This window comes from Triturus cristatus, chromosome 8, assembly GCF_964204655.1.
Source record: "Triturus cristatus chromosome 8, aTriCri1.1, whole genome shotgun sequence".
Lineage (NCBI taxonomy): Eukaryota > Metazoa > Chordata > Amphibia > Caudata > Salamandridae > Triturus > Triturus cristatus.
Genome location: NC_140591.1, coordinates 145,313,519 through 145,333,373, shown reverse-complemented (window position 1 = coordinate 145,333,373; position 19,855 = coordinate 145,313,519). Strand labels below are relative to the sequence as shown.

General features: G+C 47.6%; 1 protein-coding gene across 1 annotated transcript in view; it reads right to left on the bottom strand.

The window, feature by feature from the left end:
• LOC146801701 (T-lymphocyte activation antigen CD86-like) overlaps window positions 1–19,855 on the bottom strand; it is a 274,430-nt gene that overhangs the window by 9,524 nt on the left and 245,051 nt on the right. Inside the window, exon 7 of the mRNA XM_085621164.1 lies at window positions 18,496–18,538. Within this exon, the coding sequence (XP_085477290.1) occupies window positions 18,496–18,538 (43 nt within the window). The remainder of the gene's footprint in view (window positions 1–18,495; window positions 18,539–19,855) is intronic.

Sequence of the window (19,855 nt, the reverse complement as noted above, 5' to 3'; positions counted from 1 at the left end):
GGTCTATCTGATGGAGTAATTAAGTTTGTTATGATTCATGTATGCACTGATCAGCATGTTGGCCCGATCTATCTGAATTGGGGCCACCCTAAATAATCTGGAAAATGGTTTTTAACTCCCTTCAGTTTTAAAAGTGAAAGAATCCTATTGTGCCCACCTCCCATGTAGTGACTGAGAACCCATGCCAGCTCTCAGTATTTGCTAGCATAATGGCCACCAATTGTGGAGGCCTTCCAAAAGTCATCCTTTGGAATACACAGCCTCAAAGTAGCTACCAGCGGAGGGTTGTTTCAACAGAGGAGGAAACTGGGGGCAGTTGTCCATAAACGGGTTATCTATGCTACAGAACATGATAAATAATAAGGGTGTGGATCTGGAATTTCGAGTGGTTAATATCATTTTACCATAATATTAAGGCTTAAATACTGAAGACAAAAATATCAGCAGGTAAAGATACAGAGGTATGGCTTACTGTACCTTAACTCCATATATACGTACCTTGACAAATATATATAGGGTCAACGTAGATTGATGTGCAGTTAAGAACAGTAAATCTGTACTTACCAATATGCACTTACCTCCTTGATATTTTTGTCTTCAATATTTGAGCCTGGATACTGTGGTAGAATAATAGTTACCCTGTGCTATTCCATACTAGAACCAAGTTTTGAATTAAAGTTAGGATTGGACAATGAAGACACACAAGACTATGGCCCATGAACACTGATCTACTGGTCTACTCTGGATTTTTTTTTACAGCAAAGTAGTTTCCCTCAAGAGGGGCCAGAACCTAAATAAGTGCAAAAAGCCGTTCCCAGAAAAAAGCAAATGTTGATATTGCACTGTGATGCAATGACAAATAATTTTATAAATTTATAAAGCACACAGCTACCCAACAGGGTCTCCCGGCGCTTCACAAGTGGAGGCAGGGAACTTTAGGCAACAGAAAAGAATAGGAAGACTAGGAATCAAGCCAGGTCGCTGAAAAACAGAGACTTTAGGCACTTAAGGAACGTTAACAGTGAAGGACAATTCCTAAGATCAATTGGGAGAGCATTAAAGAGCTATGGGCCCAGGTAAGATAAAAGAGCTACCTCTCATATGGACAAGCCGAAACCTGGGGACCGAAAACAGTGAAAAGCTGGAGGATCGCCGCTGTCGATCCGGCGCATAAGGTGTTACCACTCTTTGAATATAGGAGGGAGTAAGGCCACATTTGACCCGAACATGTAACAAAGGGCTTTGAACTCAATGCGCTTATTGACTTTAAGCCAATGGAGTTGGAGCAGAGGAGACGCAGAGGCATATTTAGGCAGATGGAAAAGAAGACAAGCAGCTGCATTTTGAAGGATCTGCAACTAGTGTACTGAGGCTTTGTCTGCACCCAGATACAGCACATTGCCATAGTCCAGCCTGGGGATCACCACAGCCTGCAGAACCGCTCTCTGAGCTACCGGTGGAATTAGCCAAAGGATTTTTTTGATCCATCTAAGAACAACAAGGAGGATGCCATAATCCTGGATACCTGAGGTTTAAGGGAAAGATTTTTATCAATAATGAAACCCAGGGGGGCGTGGCCTGCAGCCGACAGCAATGGACGCGCGCTAGCGAGGCTCTGAGGGCGACGTAGTTTCCCCTGGCAATCCGACCCTTTATCCGTCCACTTATCCTGCCCCCAAGACAGCGAAAGGCATCGGAAGGCTGGGAGCGCCGATCGGGCTGGCCCTGATCTGTGGGGAGTCCCGGGAGACGGCGGAGGCTGGCAGATAGGTGACGGCCTGGCTCGGTGCCTGCGGCCACGGACTAAAATTCAAGGTCCCAGCCGACGGCCCTAAGGCGTGCACGGGAGGCCGGTGGGGAGGCGTGACTACACCCACTGCTGTGCGAGAAGAGGTGCCGGTGAAACGACGCATCATCGAGGGGCACGGCCAGAGGGTCTGCACCGGCGGCTCAGCGGTGCCGGCGTGCAGGAAGAGGAGCGGTGCCTGGAGGCGGAGCCGGCGGGGGCAGAGGAGCCGGCTCCTTCAGAAGCTGCCCAGGATCTGGCATTCCGGTGAGCGGGTGCGGGCGGCAGACCCCCCCCGGGCCATCGGGGCGAGCGGTGACCTGAGCGGCTCGGTGACTCGGACGCCTGAGGTGTGGGTGCAGCCGGAGCGGAGTTGGACGGCGAGTGGGACCCTGCGGCCTAGACCGGCGCTGGCAGCCGGGGACTAGATTTAGGGCAGCTCCAACAGATGAGAGTGGGACCCGGCGAGCAACCAGTACGGCCAGAGAGGATCATACCGACAGACGCGCCAGAAGTGAGAACCGGGGTGCGGCGAGTCCCCCCCTCCTGGCGGCAGAGATTGGAGTGGGAGCAGGCGGGCTCCACAACACGGGCCGGGGCGCCGTTGACGTGGGGGTGCCCGGTGTCCCCTCAGGCCCAGAGAGTCCAGGGCCGCTCCCAAAGTGCAGGCCCTACGGCGCCGGTGGCTACGGTGAGATACCCGGGGCGCCGCCGGGCACGGTGGTGACGCTTCCCCACATGCTCACAGATCTCCGTGTGGGCACAGCCGCGGACCCGGACGCCTCGATCTCCCTCACCACTCCTGGACCGGGGAAAGAGCCAACGCGGGTCCACGCAGGCCAAACTCGACAAATATGCCTTTGCCAAAGACTCAAAAAGCCCACCAGGGCGCAAAGAACTCTCGACGGGGGCCCCGGACTCCGGGGGAGCGGCCAAGGTGACAATGGAAGATATTATGGCAGCTCTTGCTAGCGTACAATCCACGGTGGGTTCAATCTCTGCTGATGTTTCCTTCCTTCGAGCGGATTTCCAAAAAATGAACGCCAGAGTGACAGAGGTGGAACAAGTGGCGAAATCCCTCACGAAAGACACCGCTTCCCTGTTTCAGCGAGTTGGGCTGCTGGAGACTGACAACAAACTCATGGCGGCAAAGCTCGATGATGAGGAGGGTCATTCTCGGAGGAACAACGTTCGCATTACTGGGGTTCCGGAAGGTGAGGGGACCCATGCAATGGACCTGTACGTCGAGAACCTCATTCAGTCTGAGTTACAATCTCGGGGACTATCTGCCCTCTTTGCAGTCGAGAGAGCGCACCGTGTGCCGGGCCGTAAGCCCAAACCCGGGGCGCCGCCAAGACCCATCCTGGCACGCATCTTTAACTTTCGAGACCGGGATGTTATCCTCCAGGCGGCAAGAGTGGCACAACCGGTGCGAGTCCAGAATTCTCAGGTCTCCTTCTTTCCGGATTATACGGCGGCGGTTGCTCAGCGCCACAGAAGCTTTTTGGAGGTCAAGAAAGAACTTCGGAAGCGGGAACTGCCGTACGCAATGCTCTTCCCCGCGAAACTCCGGGTGGTGGCGCACAGTAAGACGCGCTTCTTTGAAACGCCAGAGGAGGCCCACGATTGGCTTGAGGGATGGCAGCGGGCAGGGGGTGATGAAGCCTCGCGACGATATCGCCGACAAATGACAGCAGCGCAGGGGGACAGCACGAGCACCGCGCCGGAGCGCCAGGGTCCGCCCTCCGCAAATGAAGACACTGGGGACCTGCACGGCTCTGAGTAGCGGATGAACGGCGGAGTGGTGCTGAGGGGGGACACACACGCACGACCGATGGGCTGAGAATAAGGGACGATAAACTACTAACCCTCGCCCGCCCTTGCCTGTGCCACGGACGCAGGGTCTGCCCAGCGGGATCAAAGGGGCCTCTCGCTGGCGCAGGCCGGATGGACGGCTGTCTTGCAGGTTTGGGGACTACAGTATGGACTCTCAGACTCTTATCCCCCGGCACGCAAGCACTGTTTATGGGATCAAAGCACTCTGCTCGGTTGGGGAGGCGGGTAGTTGGGGATCCGTCTAGCAGGGAAGCAGGGAGGGGGGTGGTGACTGGGGGGGGTTTTGTTTTACTGGTTTGCGGGGCTGTTGTATTGTTCCCTGCTTTGATGTTCCTTAATATGCACCTGAGGTTTGGAAAGAGGGTACACCCACTTGCAGCACGATTGCGTACCACCCATGTATTGGTGATCCAGAGTCCACCGCAGGGTTTGCTCCTGCCACATATTTCCCCTCACCCACGGCGCGTACTGCAACAAACTAATGGCGAATGTATCGGTGAGTGATCGTCAGGGCCCGGGCGCCCCGCTGGCAGTGATGTCCTGGAATGTAAATGGCTTGGGCAATAAGATTAAGAGGGGTCTGGTCCTGCAACATATTAAGAGACACACGCCATCGGTGGCTCTCCTACAGGAGACGCATTTGGCTGGCACAGCCGTGAAGGCGCTGGATAGATGGGGGTTCAAAATGGCAGCGCACTCCGAGTTCACCTCCGGCTCCAGAGGAGTGGGGATCCTCCTCCGCAAAAGCTGTCCCTTGGTGGTGACTGGGACCTGGGCAGATGACCAGGGGCGCTTCGCAGCGCTGTCGGGCCAATGGGAGGGTTGTACTTTTAATTTCGTCACGGTCTACCTCCCCCCTGCGCTTCACTCACTAGCCTTTCCAGCCCTCGGAAAGTTCATACTGGGCCTACCCCAAGGAGAACTAATAGTGGGGGGCGACTTTAACGCCATAGTGGATTCGGGCTGGAATAAGCACCCCCCAAGAGGGCCTAGCGCGACCCCTACACCCATGCGAGGTTTCCTGGACGCCATGGGACTGATTGATTGTTGGCGCATGCGACATCCCACTGACCGTCAATTCACACATCATGCTAGCGCGCACAACAGTCTCTCGCGTATTGACTACCTCCTCGCCTCTCCTACGTGTGTCACCCACATACAGGAGGTTAAGCACCTCCCCAGGGGCATCTCCGACCATTCCCCGATGCTGCTAACTTATTCCTCGGGCCTCTCGGGTAGGAGGCGCACCTTCCCGATCCATCCTGGCTACCTTAAGGTCCCTGGCGTGAGGAAAACGCTGCATAAAACTACGAAACAGTACTTTCCGGAGAACTTGCACTCCTTCGCTTCGCCGATTGTCCTCTGGGAGGCCTACAAAACAGTGCTGCGTGGGCAGGCCATTGCAGTAATCACAGCCCATAAGCGGGAAGCGTCACGGCAGGTGGCTACCCTGGAGGTGGCGGTGGAGGTGGCGGAAGAGGAACACGCCAAAGACCCCACTGAGGCGAACGCTCATACACTCAATCTAGCGAAACAAGCGTATAGAGACCATCAGTGGGAGGCGGCCCGGTTGCGCCTGGCGAAAACACAAAACACGATATACGAGCTAGGGGACAAGGCGGGTCGCCTACTCGCGTGGCTTGACAAAAAAGAGAAGGCCAACCGCTGGGTGGCGAGGCTGCGCCTACCATCAGGGGAGGAGGTGACAAACACGGACGACATAGTGTCGGCCTTCGCGGCCCACTATGAGCAGGTCTATACCTCCGCAGTGACAACCACTGTAGAAGATAATCTAAAATTCCTTGCAGACATCCGACTTCCGAAACTGGCCCCGGATGACGCGCTTACGCTGGAAGAGAGTCTCTCGGCAGAGGAGATTGCCCTCGCTATTCGCGACCTTCAGTCGGGAAAGGCACTGGGACCGAATGGGCTCCCAGTGGAGCTGTTCAAACGTGAGGCAAACACGATAGTGCCGCACTTGCTACAGATGTACGAGGCCAGTCTGGCGGAGGGGGTGCTTCCACACGATGTTAGGGTAGCGACGCTGGTCGCAATACTGAAACCTGGTAAGCCCCCCACCGAGTGTACCTCCTATAGGCCTATCTCGCTCCTGAATGTGGAAGCCAAGATATTGGCGAAGCTCTTAGCGACCCATATCCAGGCGCATCTGCACACACTTATTCATCCCGATCAGTCCGGTTTTATGCCGGCGCGCAACACTGCAATGAACATCAGAAGGTTGCACGGCATACTGGCAAGTGGGCCGCACATCCAGGAGGATGCAGTTATACTCTCGCTGGACGCGATTATGGCTTTCGACCGAGTGGAGTGGCCCTTCCTGTTTGCGGTACTAGTGCATTTTGGTTTTGGGCCCAAGTTCTGCGCATGGGTGCGGCTACTCTATACAGACCCTCTGGCACAGGTAACGGTGAATGGCCGACTGTCGAGAGACTTCGCGCTGGGACGAGGCACTAGGCAGGGGTGTCCTCTATCCCCCCTACTCTTCGCTCTGGTTCTGGAGCCCTTGGCGGCCTGGATCCGGCAAGATCCAGTTATCTCTGGGCTTCGCTGGACAGAGAGCTGGGATGATCGTATCTCCCTCTATGCAGATGATATCTTGGTCTATCTAACACAACCAAAACAGTCCATAGCTGCATTGCTAGACATCTGTGATTCCTATGGACGCTTTTTGGGCTATTCGATTAACTGGGCGAAGTCTGTGCTCTACGTCCTACAGGGGCCTCCGCCGCAACTCCCTGACGGAGTATTAATACCAAGGGTGGAGGATGGTTTCAAATATCCAGGTATCCACATTGCGTCGGACCCAGCGCTCTTCCTGGAACGCAACTTATTGCCACCCCTCGAAAGATTGAAAAGTGATGTCAAGTATTGGCACTCCCTGCCGCTGACGTTGCTGGGGAGAGCGGCGTTATTCAAAATGATGGCTCTCCCTCGCTTCCTCTACATGCTACAGAATGCGCCCGCTCTAGTCCCAGACTCCTACTTTCGATCTATTAACGCAGAGGTGGGTTATCTGCTGTGGGAGGGTAAACCTCATAGAATAGCGCTCTGCAAGCTCATGCGGAGCTGGTACGATGGGGGGATCGCGCTGCCCAACATCCGTTTATATTATTGGGCGTCCCAACTTATCATAGTTAATCACTGGATGCACGCAGCGCAAGATGAACCCGCTTTGAGAATGGACAGGGCGCAGCTGGGCCTCCACGGAGTCCTCCAGGCCCTCTATGATAAGTCAGGGTCGAACAGGCTGCAAGGCCCTACGGCGCACACAGTACAGATCTGGCACACGGCACAGCAAAGGCTGGGATGGGAGGGGGTGATTACAAGACACACACCGCTATGGATCTCCCCTAAGATAGGTGTAGGTCATCTGCGTGAAGAATTTGAGGGGTGGGATCGCATAGGCATCTCCAAGGTAGGGGATCTCTGGAGGAGGGGCGGGGTGATACCGTTTGAGACTTTGCAAACAGACTAACAGATGAGACAGACCGAGCAATTTAAATTCTTACAAATCAGGCATGCACTACAGAAAGCTATACCCAAAGGGACCACACCGCCAGAGTCCTCCCCGCTAGAGGACCGGCTACTCGCAGACCACCTCACCAAGAAAGCTATCTCACTGACCTACCGTAAACTGGTGAATCATCAAAAAGACCCCACGGAGCTCCTCAAACAAAACTGGGAGGCGGCAGTGGGTCCCATGGACGAACTAGAATGGTTTGAAGCGCTAGCGTCTCCCCGGGAGGTGGCCATCCCGTCCAAACTAAAGCTGGTGCAGCTAAAAATACTGCACCGGATATACTACACCAGAACTATACTTCACAAAATGGGGAGGGCACATAGCCCGCTATGCCTACGGGGGTGTGGACTGCGGAGCACCTTCTACCACACTCTATGGGATTGCCCGAACATAGCTGCATACTAGGGGGAGGTCATGGGGACGCTATCACAGGTTACCGGTCGCGCGGTCCCACTGGAACCCCAAATGTGTTTATTGAATGTGTGGGATGCTACTGACCTTAACCAGGCTGATCAAACCTGGGTGACTATCGGGCTAGCGCTGGCGAAGAGGTCCATTGCACAATACTGGGGGGTGCAGGCAACCCCCTCACACGGGAGATGGGCCAGCGACATGGACAGTGCCATGACAGCGGAGAGGGTGGTGTGTACGAACAGAGGCTGCCCCAGGCGCTGGCAACGAATTTGGGGAAAATGGAACACGTTTAGAGGCAATATCTGTGAACCCCCAGTGGCGGACTCAGAGTCCGAGCTAAGTGACTGAATACCGAAGCTACGCCATTCTCGCGGCCTGGGGAGGGATGTGATGTGGGATGGATATGTGGGCGGGGGGAAGGCGGGGGTGGCTATGGCCGGAGGGGGATGTATGAATATTGGTTTTTGTTGCATGTCAGGACAGGCCAATATGCTACCAGAGGTACTGCATTGAAATATTCTGTAATGATGAAAGGTGCATTTTTGTTTTTGTATGTGTTAATAAAATGTTTAAAAAAAAAAAAATAATGAAAACCAGATTTTTGACTTTGGGGATGGAGGCAGGCACAGAGCCCAGAGTGTCAGGCCAATGTTTGATTCCCCAAAGCTCAGGGTTATTACCCAGAACAAGCGCCTCAGTTTTAGTGCCGTTTAGCTTCAGGGCATTACTGGTCAGCCACGAGGTGACATTCCTCAGGCCAAGCTGAAGCAGGAAGGGTGCTGGGCGGTGGAGAGGGATAAGATAATCTGGGTATCATCGGCATAAGATAAGATAGTCAGTCCCAACTTCTCAGCAATGTTAGCCAAAGGGCAAAGATATATGTTAAAAAGCAAAGGGCTCAAAATAGAACCCTGAGGGACTCCAGAAGTTAGAGCTAGAGTATTAGATCCTACTTTTTTTTAAAAGACCTGAAAGGTACGGTATAGTAAAAAAGAGATCATCCACCTCAAAGTCAGACCCACAATGCCAGAGGCTTCGAGACGGTCTATCAGAATGGAAAGTGACACTGTGTCAAAAGCTACAATTAATACAGCAAAATGAGGGCAGAAGTGCCTCCGTAGTCAAGTTGTTGCCTAAGATGCTCAGTGACCCAGAGAAGAGCAGACTCTGTACTATGGCCAGGTCTAAAGCCATACTGTGAGGGGTGCAGCAAATTACGAGTTGTAACAAATGAAGAGAATTGAGTATTAATGTGCCGTTCTAAAATTTTAGAGAACACAAGCAAGAGGGAAATAGGGCGACAATTTGACCATCCTTTTTTAATCAAGGAAGGACAAGTGCATGTTTCCACCTCTGAGGTACCAAACCTATACTTAAGGAACTGTTGAGAAGATTAAGAGTCACAGAGAGGTCAGCCTTGTCCAAGAGACTAAGTTTAGGGGGGGGGGGGGGGAGGATCAAGAGGTGAACCAGACTTAATAGATCTCAGCAACAGCTTTAAGGATGGCAAATCCAAAGGAAGCCAGGAACTAATCTGTGAAGAATCTCCAGACGCAGGAGCCTGAGGGAAAAATTCAGGGGCCCCTACCATTGGGTTGACAGGAAACATTAAATTCCCTTGTTGGGAGGTATCCCCAGCAAGTTGGCCATGGATGGACTCGACTTTATTGTGAAAGAACAGCGCTAGCTCATTGCATAGAGGTTGGGAAAACGAAGGAGGGGGCAAAAAAGCACTAGCAGCTGAGAGTTTAGTCACAGCTTTAAACAAAGTTTTCTGACAGTTTTGGGAGTTAGAAATCTTCTCAATAAAGAAGTCTGCGCAAGCCAATCTGCAAAGAGCATGATATTTCTTTAATGCTCCCAAATGCTGCAACTTTACATTAGACAAATAATGTTTCCTCCATTGTCTTTCTAAGTCTTTGCAGCGTTTTTTCTCTTGTTTAAGAGAATCAGTAAACCAGGGGGCAGGGGGCAGGTAGATGGGTTCTGAGCTGTGGCTTTACTGAGAGAGGTAGTGCAGAATCGATGGCCACTGTAAGCCATTGGTGCAGGGAGTGCTGGTCTTGATCAGGGGGGTAAACAAGAGAAGGGATATTGTCAGGGAGCACTTTATCAAGTGCCGACTAATTAAGTTTGGACCAGTTCCTAGTTTTAGGCAATGAGTTCAGCCTAGTAGAAGAGGTAGAAAGAAGCTTGATGGTAAAAGGAACTGAAAAATGGTCAGTCCAGCGAAGCTGGACAGGTGATGCAACAGAAAAAGTATCAAGATTAGAAAACATAGGGTCCACAAGGTGACCAGCGATTTGAGTGTGTAGTGAATTTAACAGTGAAAGATTGAGAATATTAATGTCCTCTATAAATGTGGATGCTAATTTATCTTCTGGGTTCTCCAGGTGGAGGTTGAGATCACCAAGCACCGAGACGTTAGCAGCCCGAAGAATGTAGGGAGCCAGTAGGTCTGAAAAGGCTGAGCACCAGTTGAAGGAAGGCCGAGGAGGGCGATAAATAAGGGCACCCAAAAAGGTAAATTTATGGGTAAAAGGGATAGAAAAGGCCAAGGCTTCACAGTTTGGAATCTGAAGGTCCACAGTTTTACAATCATAGTTTTTTTTGTAAAATAATGGCAATACCACCCCCAACTTTGCGGGCTCTATTAATTTCTAACACGGTAAAATTATTAGGGAGCGCCGATATGACATCAGGTAGGGAGCCAAGTTTCAGTTAAAAAGACTACATCAGGATCTATGTCAGTGAGAAAGTTGAAAACATGGAGGTGATGTTTAGGTAGGGAACGACAGTTTAAACTGAAACAGCTAAATTCGCTGTTAGGCGGAGAAGCAGTTAAAGTATTAGGTCATCCCTTAATGGGATGGAGCGCAGGTCTATGGTTTTAGCAGTCTGTTGGCAGGATCATTTACAAAGTAATTCCAGTGAAAACATAAAACTTTCAAAAAATGGTTCACTCAACTAAGGTGTATAATCAGTCTAGAAAGTTTTTCCATTTGAGGAACGCGAATGAAGAGCAAGCCAGACATTGCTCTGAATGACAGACTGAATCTATGGGCATCTTTCGAAACACCAATTCAGCACCGTCCCAAAAGTCTGCTTCTTCTGGTACAACAAGAAATTGCTGTACCAAGGTTTGGACTAATCTGGAGGGATCAGGGTAAAAGTGGTCATGTAGACCAACAACATCAATGCACTTTAGATCAGAAAATGAGTCTCACCATGCTTGATTGAAATGAAAAAGGCAATCTTCCACTTGGAAAACTTAATTCTGGGTTTTTATGTCACAATATCGGCCCCTCAAGTATTGTCTTACCAATATGTCAAGCTATGAAATATCATCAAAGAAAGAATAGATTTATTATTAACTCTGCTTTGACTTTATTTGAGGGATCAATGTTATGTTCACATTATACATCTGAGTCTATATCTCAACTTCATATTTGTGGTACAACAGCATCCTGACATACTACTGCACTTTTAATGGTGCGGAGATGGTTCTGTTGATATTAAATGGTTTGATTGTTGTGTACCCTATATATCTGAAGGTAATGATTGCAAAGTTGAGCGTATTTAGAACAAAACTGTAAGCTTTACTGGTGAACTGAAGGGAGTGCTTTTTGCCTACAAAATCTTTATATGGGAGATTATCAAGCTGGGTGCTATCTTCTGACAAAGTAAGCTAAAGAAGAAAAGGATATCTTCTCTACAGGGTCCGCTTCCTACTGTTATGTTATGTTAAGTTTATTAGTGAAGTGCACTATCACACGTCATGGAATCTTGATGCTGAGCAGGTTGTTTGCCTAGCCTCACCTAACAAGGGGAGGTGGGCATTATTGTAAAAGCCTGGTCTTCGACTTCTTGAGAAACTCTTGAAGCGAGAAGGATGACTTGTGGAAGGTCGTTCCACACTTTAGGGGCGATGTACAGAATAGCATGACCCCTGGACTTCTTTCCGTGGATGTGTACAAATAGGAGTCCAGCAGAGCGGAGGTGTCTAGGTTGTTAATGGAAGAAAATACTCATAAAAACAACTCTATATTTTGGCAGTCACAAAAACCCCATTAAGCAAGACACAGTGAGAATCATATTAAATGTAGCATATAAAGGTCATTTGATGCACTATTTGCTTCAACAAATTTGTACACACAGATCCCTAATGGAGCACTCTAAAGAGAATCTAGAAGGCAAGTAGGACAGCTTGTGAGGTGAAATCTGAGTAATGCTGGTGCAGATCACAGGTTTATGCTCTCATATACACCACATCAATTAGCATTGCTTTTTCTGCTTCTGCCAAGGGGTGCTCTGGCTGACAGATGCAGTATGGCAGACAACACTGACTATGCCCTCCAAGACATAGACTAATGGTATGAGACCTTTCAAGGTGGTCCTGTCAGGCTCTGATCACATCCTTGGGATTACTCCATTACTTGGCTGATGGTGTGAGAGATGGAAAAAGAAGAAACCAGTCAATGTTTCTGGACAGGAACATCAGATTGCGGCACAATACACCCACCACCACTTTACAGTCATCTGCAATGTATGTCAATATGCCTAGTTATTTACAAAGCATAAATCAAGTTGTAAAGCAATACTGTGGTGCTCAAATGAATATTAAACAAATCAGGATTGTATATTTAACACAAATTACAATGTCTTGTATTGTGGAGGCTTCCAAGATGATAATCTTTATCTGCCAAATAAGATAGTTTTGGCTGTCTTTACAGTCATATACACGAAGCAGCAGGACTTGCAGATACAGGACAATTGAAGTGTGTCTAGTTACTTTAGTCCTTTGGTGTAGTGAGCTGTGGCATGAAGTGCACTGTTTGGTGATGCTAGCTTTGAGTCAGCAATACCAGAGGCAGTATTATGGATGTGCCCCGGGCGTGTAACGGCCGTTTGCACCCGCTTTGTTTACTCTCAGAGCACTTCGGTATTACAGAAAAGGCCGCAAACGCTTTTGTGGCCCTCTTCTGTAATGCAGATAGCACTCGCGCACATGTAGAGCCAGCCCTGTCTGAAAATGATGTTCCCTCATTTGCATGGGGGTGTGGCCCATGCAAATGACGGAATCTCTTTGCCTCTGCGTCCACACCCTATTATGGATGCGTGCTACACAAACAAATGATGGACAGAATGCTGAATAAATCATACATTCACCCCCAGTCAAGAGATCTGGGTTACAGTCACTCTTCTTTTGCTCACAATGCCACCCCAGTTTAAACCCAGCCATATGCAAATCAGTCTTGTCCTTTTCCCCAGGGGAACAGTCCAGTGTGAACTACCAAGCCAGGTCCTCCCTAAACCCGAAACAAGCATCCTAGGACCGGTTTCATTCTCCAATCCTTCCAGCAATACAACATAGGAGACAGTATCAAAAGCTGCACAAGCGTCACAGGGGAATCCTGAACCAGGTTCATTTAATATGTTCTGCGACCTCGAGGAGAGTGATCTGCGATTCATGTAGAACATGGTTTTTTTCCAGGAAGGACGAGTTATCTGTTGACATTCTTTTTTAGTAGTTTTGCCATCATGGGTAAGAGTGAAATAGGTCGAAAATTGCCAAGGATCTTGGGGTCGGCGGACAGCTTTTTAAGTAACAGGATTGGGAGAAGCATGGCCTGCTTCCAACCGGAGGAAACCCACGCCTGCGCCAGAGATTCATTAAGCAGTTGATTCACCCAATGGTTAATTACTGGGGTGACCTGTTTCAGAATGGAAAAGTGTCATGGATCATGTGGTGATCCAGATTTACAATTTGTTAGATCCGAAGCAGAGGTTTCAAGAGAAATGGGGGAGAAGCAGGTTAGAAGTGGCGTTTGGGGGGAATGAATGTTGGGACCGGACGAGATTAGGGAAGGGAGGGGAAATGCACCATAGATACATTGGATTTTACGATGGAAGAAAGTCGAGAGTTCTGAGACGAGTTCCATTGATGGGGTGAGAACGTGTTTTTTTGCCACTCGGGAAAGGAAGGCATTAACTACTTTAAATAGTTCTTTGGGGGAGTTGTTGGCTTCAGCTATAGATATAGCGATAAACGATTTATAGATAGCTTTGTGGTAGATCTCCATATTCTCTCTTGCAACTTGATTTAAGAAGCTTTAAAGAGTCGAAGATCCAAGGTGCAGATCGTCTAAGTCTTTTTATAGAGTGCATTTTTTTTAGGGGCAATGGTATCTAGGGCCTTTTCAACCCAAGTATTAAACAGCACCGCATCCTGCTCCAGTATATTGGTATGTTCAGCTGGGATAAATTGAAGGTCTCAGTCAAACGGAGATCATTGATTTTATGCCATGATCTCACCAAAATCTTGTGCATGGAGATAATCGTGGGATGGTACTGGAAAAATCAAAAGGGATAAGAGCATGATCTGACAAGGTGAGGCTCACCAACGGGAGCACATTGATCAAAAGTGGATTGGCCAAAATGATATCCAGAGTATGGCCGGCAATGTAGGAAGGTAGGGCCTTTAACCAGCTGTACTACGTTGAGAACTTCAAAAGTAGCCAGGAGTATTCTACAAGTCACAGAAACCTCTGCCAAAGAGCACTTAAAAGAAAGACTTGTCATTCTCCAACCATAGATATCAATCAGGTATCTAAAGGCTAATCAAGAAACTGTGTTCATTTCGACACATAGCTGCTGGTCTGAAATGTAGTAGGAGAAATGTTGGAGTGCAGTGTTATTAAGTCCTATGGGGGTGGAGGGGGACGTACATCAGAATATGGTAGTCAACAATGTTAACTGTCACCCACAGCCGTACTAGTTCACAATAGTTTGTAAACTGTATCATAGCTGTTTCAGTGCTGCCGTACTGCATGAAGCAAGATTGAAACTGTAACGGGTAATTGATGAATTATTCCTGCAGCCTTACAATGTTTTAACCAGTGGCAGCTGGCAAGTTTTAAAGTGGTGGGTCAGAAATAAGTGACCAGTGTTGCATTTAACAAATAGGCAGGGTGTTTTTATATAGCGCTTCATGTGAGTCATTTCTAAGTGCTGGAAATAATAAATATTACTAATTTGAAATTAAATTGCACCCAACGTATATTGAGCAAAGGCTGAAGCATGACCATCAAGGTCAAACCCGATGTTAGCTGTGAATGTTCAACTCGCTTTGCCATCAATTTTACATTTTTCTAGCAAATGTAATATGTATGCACTTGACTTTTCATTATGCACATATATATGTTCTCCACATGTCACGTTTGAATTTTTGTTGTATTGCAGGTGGGTCACCTGCAGCGCTATTGCTAGCAGATATTTCTTCTGCCGCCTGCCTGTTCTGCCACAACAGTGCAAACCCATGATGCAAACCCATGCATGTGATCCTCTGCAGGCAGCTTCTGGCAGGACGCACAGCTTCAAATAAGTTTATTTGTAAAATTTTGACACCATCTGACTGCTGTGTCTCAGAAGAAGCCGGTAGGTTTAATGAACTGGTGAGGGATGCCCTTTAGTCAGGATGACAGGCACAAATCTTCCAAAACACTCCATCGAATCATTTAGTGAGCAATACATTGAGCAGGTTTCCCATTTCTCATGCTCTGCTGCCAGGTGGCCACATGTCAAGTGACACAATAAACCAATCCTGGGTTTTTATCTACAAGACAGCTACATTGTGGGACTTGTAGTTTCACTTTTGGACATTATGAGTTTGGGGTGAGGAATTCCCAGCATGCAAAGTGTCAAACACGACATGGGGCTGCTTGGCAGTTGTACACAGGGCCCTACTGGCATTTCCCTGCTGTGCTGTATCCTTTGGAGTCCCGTTTTGAAAGCTCAGGGCCACTGCTGTTGGTGCCTCAGTCCCTTTCCTTAGCTCCCTCGGTGCTTAATTTGAGCCGGTGGTTGCTGGTGGGGGGACCGGCACTCACACATTGTTGGGGACCGGCACTTATTTTTCCTCATAAGACATTTACCGCGAGCAAAAGGAGTAAAAATAAACAAATAGGAAAGAAAGAGGAAGAGAAAGACGGAAAAACTGGAAAGCAGGAACCCGAAGGAGGGAGATAAAGGGGCAGGTAGTGTCCAGTAGCGGATTAAAGAGGCCTGGGGTGGATTCAAGACTACCATCCCTGGTATTTGGTGCGCATTGTTTTACAAATTCGGCACTGGCCTCCCCCAGCAGGCACGTGGTGGCGTCTAGAGAGGGAGAACGGGAGAGAGGAAGGTGGCGAGAAATGTCTGAGACTTAGAAGAGAGGAGAGTGAAAAAATGGATGGAAACAGAGCTGGTTTGAAAATTTGTGTCAGGGCTGCTTCATGGCTGAACATCTACGTCAGTAAGCAAGCACGGATCTGACAAAATAGCTTCATTGTAATGGATGCCATTTTGGGGGCAACACAGCAGCTAGTATCTCGAACTGGGAAATGTGAAGGGTGAAGAACACAAGGATGCTGACCAGATAAGCCTTCTTAAATGAAAGACCAAAGACAGTTCATGCCTATTGAAATGCGTTAATATCACTTGTACTTGTATGTCCCACCATCACCGAGTTTGCCAAAAGCCTTACCTAGGACAGCACCCTGAATGTAAAAGCCTCTCGTCAACAGGGTTGAGATTCATTAAGCATCATCTCTTGCACGAGGCTCGATTTCCTCTCTTCTTGCGGTACAGCTATCTGGTTAGTGATACACACCTGGTACAAGGGTGGCGGGGGAGAAGGAGGAGGGGAAAAAATATCAAATTCAAATTCACTTACCTGAGTGAGCAGCCATCTCTCCCACGTCGTCTCTCCCCTGCTCCTCAACCAGGAAGCAAACTGGTTCCCCTAAGCAATGCAGCGTTGCGATTGGTCTCTGCGCCGTGGTTCAGCGCTTAGACGGAAAATGGGAGCCTGGGTATGTTTTCCACCCAGGTTGTAGCGCAGCCTGGGTGGAGAACATACAAAGTGTGCAAGACGATTTGGCCGGGCCAAGATGGCGGGCCAAATAGTCATGCACACCTTAGAGTACAGCAACCACTTCTCCTCCCTTGTCACAGGTGCCCAGCCCTGGCCCGCTCCGCCCAAACCTAACGGATGCTAAAAATAAAATTATAATAACTTCTGTCTTTATCATTTTCTTTTTTCTTTTACACTGCTCCGAAAGAAGTGGGGCGACGCTCCTCCACCTTAGCAGAGGAGCCGCCACTGGATTTCTCCAGTATTTTCCTGGGCACTTACATTTTCATGATAGGTATATATTCCGATAGATCCTCATATTCCTTCACGCAAGAAATGTGTGGACTCCACTGAAGATGATCTTGAGAGATTCTTTCAAGAGGGCCTTTATGATGGTAAATGGGAGGATCATTTGTTTGTATGTGGTGGCCTTGGGGGCAGTGAGAATGTCAGAGAAGTTGGCCATGGCAAGTCTTTTGGAATGTGGTTGATTTGGGTGAATTTCAATATTGTATGGATTGGTTGTGGACAATTATATGATGCTGTTAATTTGTTTCTGGCTTTGTGAATGTTAAAATGAAGAATTTATCAACGGTGTTGCATTTTTTCCACTGAGTCGCTCCCAGGGAAGGAAGCTGGAGGGGTAGGCTTTGGTTCATGCAATTCTGAACAGTTTTGAATAACGTATTGGTTCTGTTGGCTGTGAAATTTATTTTTCTGTGTAATGTACTTAGGTCTAGCAGAAGAATGATCTCAGTGGGAAGTACAGGTTTACCCTATATCCTGTTGAAGATGCTCTGTTGCTTTTTGCTAGTTAGTGGGTGTACAAGAGTGTTTAACTTGCGTGTGTTAAAGCTTCATTTGGGTGTGATTGTTGATATTGATCTGAAATGTGGCATGAAATGCATCTGGGAATGTGTAGACTTTGTGTGAGTTTTTTGATGTGGTTGACCTCTTTTTATTCTGAGGAGCTGCGAGAATGATATCAATATATACGTACACCGAATGCCAAAGAGCAAAGGAAAACTTGCCTAAGTGCAGCAAGGTTCTGGTGTGCATTAGCTGAGATACTGACTCTCTTGGGCCACTGCTCTAAGACGTTTGTTAGGCATTGGGCGGTGGACATTAGATCCTTATTCTTCTGATGCTTGGGATTTCTCTGAATAGGGAGAAAACAAATTAGATCCACCTAGCCCAACAAGATAGTAATTAAAGGAAGAACACAGTGGCTCAAGAAGCCAATGAGACCACATCTTTTGTGAACTCCAGGATGCCAAACTGAAATGCACCACAAGACCAAAATGCACCCATCATCTGAGGTCACTGTAGGTGAATGATCTATCAAAAGCAATTTACAAAACTCTACTGAGGCCTGTGCCTGGAATCAAGACTAAGGCTCAGGTCACCCCTATGCACACAGTGAGATGGAGCCTGCTCCACGTGAGGCCAAACCAGAAAATATTTATCAAAATGACAGTACTTATGAATTCCTATGAGCCTCGTAAAAAGAGAGGAAGGAGGAGCCTGTACTGGGCTAGACCAATTCAGAACATGTTCAGCAAAACAGTAGAACTTAAGAGGTTATATGGAACTCACACAGAAAAAATAGAATGGCTTTCAGAAATAAAAGATTAATGCCTGAGTAAACTCAGAGTAGTTTGCTCTTCAAGGGAACAACTTGTAAAATAAACTACAGTCAGAAGTGCAAGGTAGCAATTGATTTTGAGGAAGGAAATTATACTGCTATAGATAGCATTCTGAGGAAAATCACCTATGTAATAGTAATGGGATATAGAAGAAGACATATTTACATAACAGACACATGATATTAATTGTGTACTTTTCTATTGATTGCAAAGGTATTGGCGTACTGACCAAGACAGTTTACATTTCACAAACTCTAGCTGTGCTTAACACGTTCTTTCTAATGATGTTTTAAACATAAAATGTTTTATATATAAAATACCAGACAATCTCTGGTCATGCATTATAACGAAGATGCATACTGCCTTTGGGACCCACCTGTTATATGGCTGACCATTATTACAATCGACTTGTCTACCATCTAGCAAAAGGAGATAAAGAACAAACGTTAGACAAACAGTATACATGGAAATCATCTGAAAACATATTTAGTTGACATTTTCTTTTTCTTACAGTGTGCAAAATACTCATACTTCCTTTGGGCAGTACATCTTCACTGGGCAGTACCTGTGGTGGATATTTATCATCTACCACTTGTATCCCTGAACTTCATGTACTATTTAACTGTAATTAGATGAGGGAGTTACTCCTATTGCACAATTAACTCCACAGATGGTGGACGTGAGCAGTCCAGGCTTATTCCAGTATTTACACAGTATGGGGTAGAATGGGTTCCTAGTTCTTGTCTGTGATTAGGAACCTTTCAGTTTTAATTTCTCACTAAACTTAGCCTCTAGTCGATGGAGCGAAGGTGCCATAATCAATACTGTAGATGCATCAAGTATCCTATCAAACAACTGCTCCTAGTTTCTCAGTTGCCTGAGATGTAGTGGGGGACAATTTAATGAATTTGAAAAAGGCCACTGATGATGTGCCAAATGTGCTACAAAGCAGAAACAATGCGTTAGCACTCTAATGCCCACTACACACAGTAGAACTGTGGTTTGCACTCACAGTAAAATGTTAGGATTGGGTTGCCAAAGAGACTAGTACAAAGTCATTGACACAGTTGCAAAGGAGATCAAGTATGGTTTTAACTGGTCTCCAAAGTGAGTTTAAGAAGGAAATTCACTGATGCTGTCAACTGAATATTTGCCACAAGGTGCTAAACACTGGGTCCTCCTTCTCATGAATTGCCTGCTGTTTCAGCTATTCTGAATTGGTGTTTTAATCCAATCAGAATGGATACTGGTGGTTGGATCATGCTAATTGGCTGCTTAGGAGCTTGAAAAATAACAGTGGTCAGCCCACACATCTCTGTTTTGCTATTTGTGGAGGCACAAGACTTCATTTTCTTATGCTCAGGCATCGAATCCAGGCTTTTTTGTAGTATGCCCCCTGACGTGATTTTAGCAAAGTTTTACAGCCAACCTATGCTACGCCGATAGATACATTTTATGAACTTCTTTCCAGAACGTGGCCGGGAAAAGAGTTTTCTAGGGTCTCTGATACAAAGAACGTAGTGAATGTATCAACATGAGAAATAAAACCCAGTGGACTGCACACACCCCACAACCCACAGAGCTATACTTCAATGAGATGCGTTTTAGGTAACAATCAGCCCTATACCACTTCACAGGTATAATTACTCAAACCGAATTCTCTTTTCTCATGAATAGGCACACGCACAAACTCTAGAAAACTAGTTTATACTTTCACAATTTATTAAAATCAAAAA